The sequence below is a fragment of the Pelodiscus sinensis genome, chromosome 1 (genome assembly GCF_049634645.1).
Source record: "Pelodiscus sinensis isolate JC-2024 chromosome 1, ASM4963464v1, whole genome shotgun sequence".
In the NCBI taxonomy this organism is placed as follows: domain Eukaryota; kingdom Metazoa; phylum Chordata; order Testudines; family Trionychidae; genus Pelodiscus; species Pelodiscus sinensis.
The window spans coordinates 335,324,179-335,336,140 of NC_134711.1; the positions used below are offsets into that span (position 1 = coordinate 335,324,179).

General features: G+C 50.5%; 1 protein-coding gene across 1 annotated transcript; it reads left to right on the forward strand.

The window, feature by feature from the left end:
* The first annotated feature begins 5,367 nt into the window (after positions 1 to 5,367).
* Positions 5,368 to 6,315, forward strand: LOC106732294 (olfactory receptor 52R1-like). Its single transcript, XM_075903630.1, has one exon. It carries the CDS (start codon positions 5,368 to 5,370, stop codon positions 6,313 to 6,315), a length of 948 nt encoding a protein of 315 aa, XP_075759745.1.
* Positions 6,316 to 11,962: the final 5,647 nt, after the last annotated feature.

Sequence of the window (11,962 nt, forward strand, 5' to 3'; positions counted from 1 at the left end):
AATCAGCTCAGGGCCCAGGAGTTCTCCTCTCCCTGTGGGAAGGGCCTTAATGGCTGTTTACTCCTGCAGCTGGAGGAGGAACACAGGAGAGCAGACATGGAAACAGAGACATTAACTAAAGTGTCTCTGATCTCCAGACATCTGGCATCCAGATGCATCTTCTTTGTCAGCGGCTGAGCGATCCCCGCTGGGAGGGCACTGAGCTGTGTTATAAACAGGGCACACGCCTGTGCTGGCTCTCGGTGCAGGACGCTGCTGCAGACGCTGGGCTGAGAGAGGTGCGGGACGGGCCTGCCTGAGGGGGATTCCCAGGGAAGACACGTCCCTCTCAGCACTCACAGGTACCAGCTCTTGCTGCAGCACTCCGCTGCCCCACAGACAGGGTGCAATGTGGGGATGGTGGGGGAGAGGGTCAGTCTGTGATTCTCTCTGCTCTGCAGAGTCACCGAATATCTCGGGGCCCTGGCCACGGAATACGAGTTCATTCCCGTACACTGGCCAAAATTTTCTTCTTCTCTGTACCCCTACCCTGCCCCCATCCCAGCTCAGGACCTCGCTGGGCCATGTGAGTGGCACGGCAGATCCGTGAGGCTGAGAGCGGTGAGTAGATGAGCGATACGAGGCCACTTTCTAAGGCCTGGTCCTGTCGTTTGATCAGGTCCCGTGGAGGCAAAACTCGTGGAATAAGAACTGAGGAAAGATCTCAGGAGCCAACTGTGTGTTGTGCACGGACACTGTCACCTCCTGCTCTGAATTACAGCGCTCTGGCTGTTAACGAAAGGGCTGGTAATTAGCTTTTATCTCCCTCCCTGGAGATATTTAAGAGCAGGTTAGACAGACACTTGTCAGGGATGGCCTAGATCAGTGTTTCTTAAACTGTGTTCCGTGGCACACCGGTGTGCTGCCAGGCAGTCAGAGGTGTGCCACGGAGAACAACGGAGTTCAAACTGGCCATCCTTAAAGGGGCAGGTGACCTTTTTTTTTTGTGCTCAATAACTTTCCCCCGACTATGTTTTTTTCTCAACAAAAAATGGTGTTCCTCCTAAAAAAAATATTGTTTGGTGTTCCTCAGTCTTAAAAAGTTTAAGATGCTGCTTGGCCCTAACATGAGGCCAGGGGACCAGACTTGATGACTCTCGATGTCCCTTCCTGTGTTAGTGTTCCATCATTTTGTGCTTCTATAATCTGCAAGAAGGCATGGGAGTGTTAGGCCTCCCCTCTGGAAGAATTATAAATATTGTTCTACACAGGCAGGACCTCTTTTCTCCCAGCTTGATGCCAGAAGTTGGCTGAACTTGAAATGAAAAATCAATTGAGCTGGAAGCAGACACCCAGTGTGGGAAATTTCCAATCAAAGCCGTACAACTGGGCAAATGTATCGCACTCTGGAAATCAATTGTTCATTTGTGAATCCCGCTGAGCTAAGCACTTCCCTCCAGGAATGTCGGTGGTGAGGAGTTCCACGGATAAATACTAATTATATAAACAGATTGCATTGATCTGTGTTATACGGTCAAACTTTCCATACGCTGGAATGGTCCCTCAATAAATAGCACTGCCTGATCTAATTCCTTTCTGCATCATTCACAGAGTTGAAGGTCAGAAGGGACCATTAGATCATCCATCCTCATGTCTTGTAGAAACCAGGCCATTTGATTTCACCAGGGCAAATTGTACTAGGGTACTCCTGTAAGACCTGGTCTCCAGTAGGACTTTACATTGTAGAATCATGGAGCCACTGGGCTAGCAGAGACCACCGGGTTTGTTAAGTCTGATCTCCTGCCAAGATGCAGATTTTGTTGTGTGTAAATCGTCCAAGACTGATAGAGATCCAGCCTCCTTTGGAAAACCCTCCAGTGAAGTAGCTTCCACAACGAGTGTAGGTGAGTGTCCCATTGTCCTCCTGTTCTTGCAGCTAGGAAGGTTTTCTTTCTTTGTTAGTGTGTGTTTGGTGTTTTTTGTTTGGTTTTGTTTCTGAGATTTTATCTAAATCTGCCATGCTTCTGTGTGGACCATGGACTCATCTCCTGTGCTCTGGGGCAAGGGAGAACACATTTCCTCCTCTTTAGTTTCCAGATTAAACAAGCCCAATTCTTTCAGTCTTTCCTCACAGGTCAGGTTTTCTGACCTTTTAATATTTTTGGTACTCTTAGAATCATAGACTCATGGAGCTGGAAGAGAACTCAGGAGTCATCAAGTCCAGCCCCTGCCCTAGGCAGGACCAATCCCAACTCAATCAACCCAGCCAGGGCTTTGTCAAGCCGGGACTTAAACACCTCTAGGGATGGAGATTCCACCCCTTCCCCAGGGAACCCAGCCCAGTACTTCACCACCCACCTAGGGAAAGAGTTTTTCCTAATATCCAACCTAGACCTTCCCCACTGCAACTTGAGCCCATTGCTCCTTGTTCTGCCATCTGCCCCCACTGAGAACAGCCTCTCTCCAGCCTCCCTTCAGGAAGTTGAAGGCTGCTCTCAAATCCCCCCTCACTCTTTGCTTCTGCAGACTAAACAAACCCCAAATTGCTCAGCTTCTCCTCATCGGTCATGTGCTCCAGCCCCCGAATCATTTTAGTTGCCCTCCGCTAGACCCTCTCCAATGCGTCCACGTCCTTTCTATAGTGGGGGGCCCCAAACTGGACACAATACTCCAGATGTGGCCTCACCAGAGCCAAATAAAGGGGAGTAAACTCTTCCCTGCATCTGCTGGCAATGCTCCTTCTAATGCCCCCTAATACACCATTAGCCCACTTGGCTACCAGGGCCCACTGTTCATTCATATCCAGCTTCTCATCCACTGGAATCCCCAGGGCCTTTTCTGCTGAACTGCTACTCAGCCAGTCGGTCCCCAGCCTGTAACAATGCCTGGGATTCTTCCGTCCCAAGTGCAGGACTCTACACTTCTTCTTGTTGAACCTCATCAGATTTCTTGTGGCCCAATCCTCTAATCTGTCCAGGTCACTATGGACCCTGTCCCTGCCCTCCAGCATATCTTCTTTGGACCTTCTCCAATTTCTCCACATCTTTCTTGAAATGTGGTGCCCAGAACTGGACACAGTACTCCAGCTGAGGCCTGATCAGCCCAGAGCAGAGCGGAAGAATGACTTCTCGTGTCTTGCTCACAACACACCTGTTGTTGCATCCCAGAATCACGTTTGCTTTTTTTGCAACAGCATCACACTGTTGGCTTATATTTAGTTTGTAGTCCACTATGATCCCTAGATCCCTTTCTGCAGGACTCCTTCCCAGACAGTCGCTTCCCATTCTGTGTGTATGAAACGGATCGTTCCTTCCTAAGGGGAGCACTTTGCATTTGTCTTTATTAAACTTCATCCTATTTACCTCAGACCATTTCTCCAGATCAGTTTGAATTATGACTCTATCCTCCAAAGGACTCGCTGCCCCTCCCAGCTTGGTATCATCTGCAAACATAATAAGCGTCCTCTCTATGCCATTATCTAAATCGTTGATGAAGATATTGAACAGAGCCGGTCCCAGAACAGACCCCTGCGGAACCCCACTCGTTATGCCCTTCCAGTAGGATTGTGAACCGTTAATAATTGCTCTCAGAGAATAGTTATCCAGCCAGTTATGCACCCACATTGATAGACCCATCTAGGTTTATTTCCCTAGTTTATTGATAAGAAGTCAATGTGAGACCATAGCAAATGCTTTTCAAAATCTAGATATACACACACTTACACTTCCCCTTATCCCCCAAGCTATCAGATTGGTTTGACGTGATTTGTTCTGTACAAATGCATGCTGGCTGTTACCTATCACCTTCTTATTTTCCAGGTGGTTGCAGATAAATCCCTTAATTACTTTCTCCATTTACTTTCCTGGCACAAAAGTTAAACTAACTGGTCTGTAGTTTCCTGGGTTGTTCTTCTTTCCCTTTTTATAGATGGGCACTAGATTGGCCCTTTCCCAGTCTTCTGGAATCTCTCCTGACTTTCACAACTGTATGATAGCTAAAGCATCAGATACCTCCTCTATCAGCTCCTTGCGTATTCTAGGGTGCATTCCATCAGACTCTGGGGACTTGAAGAGATTTAACGTATCTAAGTCATTTTTAACTTGTTCTTCTATTATTTTAGCATTTAAACCTACCCCTTTTCCTCTAGCATTCACTATGTTAGTCATGCAATCACCATCAAAATTAACACAGTCCTGCACGTTGGTTTTGGTTTTTTTTTTTTTGGTTCTGCTCTTCTGCTGCCGGATTGCACACTTCTGGCTCCAAATGAAATCTGTGAGTTCCTAAGTAGTGTGTTCCTGCCTCTAAGGTTCTATTGTCGATGCTGTTTAACCCCCTCCTTGACGGCTAATGGGCTGGGCAGTATCTCATTCCCTCCCATGATCTGTGTGTCTCATACGGATTGTTTCCCAATGCAGAAGAAAAAATATTTCTTGAGCACATCTACATTTTTAACACTCAGTTTCCCTCTCTCCCTCTAGTAACTGGGCTAATCCTCTTCCATTATTTCCTTTGTTCTTCACATCCTGAATTACCTTCCTTTTTATCTACTCCCCTGCCACGCATGGGTTTTCCATGCTGCTGTAAATATTCTTTATCAATTTTTAAAACTTCTCAATACACATTATGTGCTGTGACTGCTGTCTATTTTCCCTTGGCCATTTTTACATGTTCCTTTCTCCTCCCTTGCCCCGATTGCTGCCGTCACATTACCACACAAGGTTTTGTCCAAAGTTATCTACTCTCTTTTCCATGTGACTTTGGATTTGTAGCTACATAATAGAGTCACCTAAAATCACGTCCAATGGTCCTTCTGAGGTTTCTGTCGAAATATTTCCACCCAATTAGGTTTGCTGACAATTTTCCTCAGCTTGAAGGGAGTAGCTATTTTGAAACACTTATGAACATTTCTCTGGGTGCCTATTGGACTGCAGCCGGGTCGACGCCTTAATTTGTTCTTCTCTTGCATGAACTTTGTCTCTTCTTCAAACCAAACTGCCCCAGACAAAGGTTTGGGTTTGTTCAGCTCTCAGCTGTGGAGCAGCCGGACGAAGGGGGAATTCCCGACAGCGCCAATGGGCTGGTTTGGCTTTCAGTGCATGATGGGACAGTGAAGGCCAGGCAGGATCCACATGCCTCTTTCCTGCTGGTGCCTGTTGAGCTTTCTCACTGGGAAGATGTTGGGAACACTGACTCATGGAGCCCTCTTGGATTGGGATTGGCAGGAGGAGGGTCGGTTGTTTATCATTTGTTTCTCTAACTATTTACATTGTTATTTTTCAAGGTGTGTAAGGAATGATCATCAGCTCCACCCATCAGAACAGCCTCCGGTAGCGCAGGTGGCGTCTCATATTAAGATTCAGAGGTGGACACCCTCTCCCCTACCCCATGTCTGATTCCAACACAACCAACTTCACCAACCCCTCCACCTTCATCTTGCTCGGAATCCCTGGCCTAGAGGCCTCCCATGTCTGGATCTCCATCCTCTTCTGCACTGTCTATGCCATCGCCATCATGGGGAACTTCATTATCCTCTTCATTGTGAAGACGGAGCCGAGCCTCCAAGAGCCCATGTACTATTTCCTCTGCATGCTGGCCGTCACCGACCTGGTCCTGTCTACGTCCATCCTGCCCAAAACACTGAGCATCTTCTGGTTCAATTCCAGGGAGATCGGTTTCAGTGCCTGCCTCACCCAGATGTACTTCGTTCACTCTCTGTCAGTGATGGAGTCGGGGATATGGGTGGCCATGGCGTTTGATCGCTACGTGGCCATCTGCGATCCCCTGAGACATTTCACCATCCTGACAAACTCCATGGTAACCAAGATTGGCCTGGCCGTGGTGTTGCGTGGCATCATACTCACACTGCCCTATCCCCTCCTGGCGAATCAGTGGCCGTATTGCAGAACAAACATCATCCCCCACACGCACTGTGAGTACATGTCTGTGGTGAGCCTGGCCTGTGTCGACATCCATGTTGGTAGCTACTACGGCCTCTTTTTGGCATTGTTTGTGACTGGTCTGGATGTGTTTCTTATTGGTCTATCCTACACCCAGATCCTCAGGGCCATCTTCCACCTCCCCACCAAGGACGCCCGGCTCAAGACTTTTGGGACCTGCAGTGCCCACCTCTGTGTTATTTTAACCTTTCACATCCCAGGTCTCTTCTCCTTCCTCACACAGCGCTTTGGCCACAATATGCCCATCCAGGTCCACATTCTCATGGCCAACGTGTACCTCCTGGTGCCCCCCATGCTCAACCCCATCATCTACGGGTTGAGAACCAAGCAGATACGAGACAGCTTGGTTCGGCACTTTACTCACAGAAGTAATTAAAAGTTTTCTCCTGGTGCTTTGGCTTTCACGCTGAGCTCTGTGCAGGACTGGCTAGTGATGCAGTTCTGGGCCTCTTTTCCGAGTTGCCTAGAAGGCAGGCCAAAGGACATTAAACCTTCCCTGTGCCATGTCACTGGGACAAGCTGGGGGAACAATTTACCAATTGGCAGCATTCTCACCTGGTAACTGGACTCCTGAGTCCCCACCACCTTCCCCCTCTTCTCTCAAGGCTTCTCCCCGTTCTCCAGCTCTTCCCAAAGACCCACCTCTACTCTGTCTCTTTGTCTCTTTCCTGTTACTCTCTGCATCCAGCCACCCATGATTCTCAGGTTTATCTCCACCACCAGCTGGGTTCGTTCTGCTCTGGGGCTGGGACAGGAACTGCTGACTCCTGCCAAGGAGCCTTCATTCAGTGAAGGGAGGACACAGCATGGGGCCAACAGACCAATCAGAAGCACCAAGGGAAGCCATGGGGTTGGGAGCAGGGTGGTGAGGCAGGCAGGAGAGATTGTGCATCCTAGAGCTTGTTGTGGGTAGGGCAAAGGATCCTCTTTTTAAAGTAGAAGTTCAAAAGGAAGGAAGGAAGGAAGGAAGGAAGGAAGGAAGGAAGGAAGGAAGGAAGGAAGGAAAGGAAAGGAAAAGAAAGGAAGAAGCTGAGTCCATCATTATCAGGGAAGGTGGGATGCTGGGTAAAGACCGAAGTGGCTACAGTAGCCCCTAGGGAGAGAGATAAGTGGCCCCTCTTCTATTAGCCAGCTATTTACACACATACATGGTGTCTTTCCTGAAACTCCCGGGCATCCATTGCCCAGGGGCTGGAGCTGAGCTGTGAGAACCAAATGCCAATGGCTCCGGACACGCAGCACCAGGTACTGTGCATGCTAGTGTCACGCCAACAGGGCCATGTGCGCTGCCCAGCATGAATGGGCACGAGGGGTGAGACTGACAGAATTTGGCAGGAATGGGGCAGATGTTGCAGAAACAGTCAGGCTGAGGAGGCTCTAGGCCCAGGCTGTGAGCACATTGCAGAGGGCTCGTAACAGAACACCTGGTGAAGAACCAACACCCCCCACAGGTTCAGGACGGGGTCTAAATGGACACCATGTTCGATAGTGATTGTACCCCCATGGACAAGAGAATGGGTGGATCTCGGGAACATCAGAGCGTGGTCGGGAATGCTGTGTCACTTGTTTGTACCTGTGTATAAAAGTGTGCTGCAAAGAACTGCAAAATGTGTCTTTTTCTGGCCGGGGGGGCGGTGCGGACATCCATAGCAGTGACTGAGCTAGTCCATTGTCATGGGTACGTATGCATAGTGGCTCAGCGGCAAGTCTGTTCACCGACAACTGTTACTGAGCTTGATGGTCGACACATCTGGTCTGGTGCTTTCAATCCTCATGTGGTTCTGTGGTCTCGGGGGGCTCTCCCGGAGTCTCTCTGTTAACCCCATGCGCAAGGTTAGCAGGGAGATCGGAGAGCTAAGCTTGGAGCCAGACGTGTATCAGGGCTGGAGCAGGAGAGCTGCCAGGAACCCATCGGGAACGCCTGACCGAGGACAGCAGAGAGCAGCAGCGAGATGCAAATGGCACGAGGGTGGATGCTTAGTAACAGATGCCCCTGAGTGCTAGGGAGCGTGATGCCTAAACCCAAATCTGGAGCAGCAGGGGGAGCTGCAGGGGCAACCTCAGCCCCTGCTTCCCCCCCTCTGATTGGCTGATGTGGGAGAACCTCTAGGAGGGGTTGGGGCTGCCATACCGGTTGATGCAGTGACATCACTTCCTGCCATGTTACATCTCGGGGGGCTGCACCTGCACCAATGAGATACACATTCCAGGGGCTGCCGTGGGTCACTCACACACTCCAGGCCAGAGCCAGGTTTTACGAGCTGCCCTCCAGCCCCAGTTTGAGATGAGCAAAATTGGGGCCTTCAGGCCTTGGAAATGCCCCAGAATCCTTTGCACTGGCTGGAACAATGCCTCATTGGAGGCACCGGCTGCAGCTGGTGCAAGGATTTGTGGGACGTGTCAGAGCCATACAGGCTATGGTGCCTGACTGCAGAGGCAGGGACACAGCGGGGAGCCGGGGGAGGGGGTAACTGGAGTACTGACTGACCCAGGCAGGCTGCAGAGGGGTCGGAAGCAGCAACGCACGGGGACAAGGGAGCCAACGTCTGCTGCAGCCTGGAGCATCAGGCCCCGGCACCCGAGCCAAACACTTAGAAGATTTCAGGACCCAGCTTGACAAAGTTCCGGCTGGTGGCTCCATGGGACTGAAGTCATCCCTGACCTCACTCCAAGCGCGTCACTCAATGGAGGATGGGCCGGGGGGGGGGGTCCTGTTTCTATGCAGCCACGTCCTGGCGAGCGATGCGGGCATCAGGGCCAGGCTGGCCAGCAAGCGGCGTTGTTGTGGGCTGACTCCCGTGGGGTTTGTGAGGGAGAAAGCAGGGCCCGGGTCTCTACTTGCCGTAGAGCAGTTTAATTTCATCTGGCTGAATTCTCTGTGCCTGGGAACAGGCTCAGGGATGCTCTAATTTCCACCCCCACACGCCCTCAGCATCTGTCACTCGCCTCCAGCCCCGCGAATGCTACTCCGGGCGCACAAAGGCCCAATGGCTCCTCTGGCCGCCTGAGCAGTCTCAGCACGCGGAGGGGGAGTCAGGCCTGGTGGGTCGTCTGGGCTACAGAGCAACCCACAGGGCAGAACCACAGGCCTGCAGGCCTCAAAGCACAGAGTCCTGTGCCCACCCTCCCCACACATGCTCACAAGCCAGCCACAAACAATGGCCCCCCAATCCCTGCACACCTTCATTGTTTTCCCTCCCCTCCACACTCACACTGGCCCACCCCACCCCCTATAGGCCTCAACCATTCAGGTCTCTATCCCCCACGATTCATCACAAACACTAATGGCCAAAAAAGGTGCTCTGCCCACAGCACACAGGCATTGGAACACTCCGTGTGGTACCCTGACACCCCTCAACACATTCAGTTCTGTGCCCGCCCCTGCCCAAACTGACCCCCTCATCTCTCAGAACTCACAGGGCTCTCTCCCCCAGCACAGACTCCCCAAAATGTAGATACCTCAAAGCACACAGGCCTCTGACCTTCCCCCCCCCCCAGCCAGACCACTCACCACACAGTCCCCTCTGCCCCCTTAAAACCCAGAGTCTGCGGCAGGGCCAGAATGTTGCGGCGACTCGAAAGCATGTGGGCCCAGTGTGCGGGATGCCAGCATGGCCACCTGAAGCGCGTCCAGCCTTAGGAGCTTGAGGGAGGCAGTGACAGGAAACCTGGAACAGCTACCCAGATGCAGCCGTTCACAGACAGGACGTGTTGGTGTCGGTTGACATGGGGCTTTCCTGAGGTCCCGCCATTTCTGAAGTGAGCACACGTCACAACAGAACAGCCTGTTGAGAGTCTTTGGGTTAAGACTAGAGGCAAGGAAAACAAGGGTGATGTCGTAGTGGTCATGGGCTGTAGACCACTAGAGCAGCAGGAGGAGCGAGATGATGCACTTTTTGGAGAAGGTATTACAGGGGGAAAGGGGAAGGTGTTCAGGAGAGCTGGCTGTATTTTAAAGAAGCCTTATTTGGGGCACAGAAACAAGCCATCCTGATGGACAGAAAAAAAGTAGACACTACGTTTAAGTGACAACCTTGGGCACCAAGAGGAAGCTGACAAGGGGTGGAATCTTGCACAGACGACGAGGGATGACTCAGCCATGCAGATGATGTGGGAAAAGCTGAAGGACTCGATGCATTTGTCTGCCTCTGTCTGTGAAGTCAGGGTCAATTTCCAGACTCCTGCTCTGGGCAGCACAATATGGGGTGGAGATGAGCAGCCGAGAACAGATTAAGGGGTATTTAGAATCAGTAGCCATGCACAAGTGCAGGGGGCTGGAGGAAATTCACTCAAGGGAGCCGATGGAATGGGCTGAGGTGATTCCAGAGCCATTGGTCATTATCTGTCATAACTTGTGGTAATCGGGGGAGGATGCGGATGATTAGAAAAAGACAAATGTAGTGCCCAGCTTTTAAAAAAGTGATGAAGGAGAATCCAGGGAACTACAGCCCGGTCAGCTTCACCTTCGTCTGTGGAAAAGTGATGGCGCAAGTCCTCACGGAATCCATTTTGTAGCACTTGAAGAACAGGAAGTTGATCTGGAACATTCAACATGGATGTTTCAGAACTAATCTTCTATGATTTGATGTAAAAATTTCTTCTGGTCCCAGATGATCACACACAGCACCTTCCAATTCACTGAATATTTCAGCTCTTACCTAAACACCCAAATACAGATGATTCCTATTAACTAATGTATAGAACATCAGACTCTATGAAAACCCAGGCATTATCCCTAATTTCTTTCCCAATCATCCCTAATTTTCAAACATACACAAATGCACAGAGTAGTCAATTCTTCCCTGACTCAGCCCAGGGCCCAAGAGTTTCCTCGCCCTTTGGGAAGGGCCTTAATGGTTGTTTGCTCCTGAAGCTGGAGGAAGAGCACAGAAGTGCAGACGTGGTATCTCTGGTCTCCAGACATTTGACATTCAGATGCATCTTCTCCCCCAGAGGCTCAGTGAACCCCCCTGGGGCTGCACAGAGCTGTGTTATAACCAGTGCACGGCCCTGTGCCGGCTCTCGGCGCGGGACGCTGCTGCAGACGCTGGGCTGAGAGAGGTGCAGGATGCGGCTGCCTGACGGGGGATCCCGGGGAAGACACGTCCCTCTCAGCTCTCACAGGTACCAGCTCTGGCTGGGGGCTCTCCTGCTCCAGAGCCCCAGGGCACTGTGGGGATGGTGTGGTAGGAACAGTCTGTGATTCTCTCTGCTCTGCAAAGCCACTGAACACCTAAGGTCCTTATCCTTCAGGCTGAGCGGTGCGAGTAGATGTGCAATCCCAGGCCACGTTCTGAGCCCATGGCCCATAGTTTGCTCGGGCCCTGAAGAGGCAAAACTTCCCCTGCAGTAAGAACTGAGGAAAGAGCTCAGGAGCTGGCCGTGTGTTAACGCACGGACAGTGCCAGTCCTTCCTCTTGCATTTTATTGTCCTTGCTGTTAACAAACGGGTGGTTAATTGACTTTTATCTGCTACTTCTAACACCACCCCCTTGATCCACAAGACTCATTATCCGAACAAAGAAAGCGATCCGGTTAGTTACGTGATTTGTTCTTTACAAATCCATGCGGGGTGTTATCTATCACCTTATTATCTTCCTGATGTTTGCAGATGAATTCCTTAATTACCTGTTCCATTATCTTCCCTGGCACAGTAGTTAAACTGACTGTCTGTCGGTTCTTAGGTTATTCTTATTTATAGATGGGCACTCGGAGTGCATGTAGACAGCACCCTGCTGTCAGAATAAGCTACTCAATTTGCACTACACAAACTGTGTAGCTTATTCCGAGTCTAGGTCGAAATAGCTTATTTTGAAATTTGGTGCTGTAAAGAAAGTGCCAAATTTCAAAATAAGGCACTATTCTGACAAATCTCTTAATCTTTGTGGAACGAGGATTATAGGGTATGTCTACACTACCCCGCTAGTTCGAACTAGCGGGGTAATGTAGGCATACCGCACTTGCAAATGAAGCCCGGGATTTGAATTTCCCGGGCTTCATTTGCATAAGCAGGAGCCGCCATT

Bases quoted from the DNA above. Each gene is read 5' to 3' on its own strand.
- LOC106732294 (XM_075903630.1), top strand. From the start codon at position 5,368: ATGTCTGATTCCAACACAACCAACTTCACCAACCCCTCCACCTTCATC.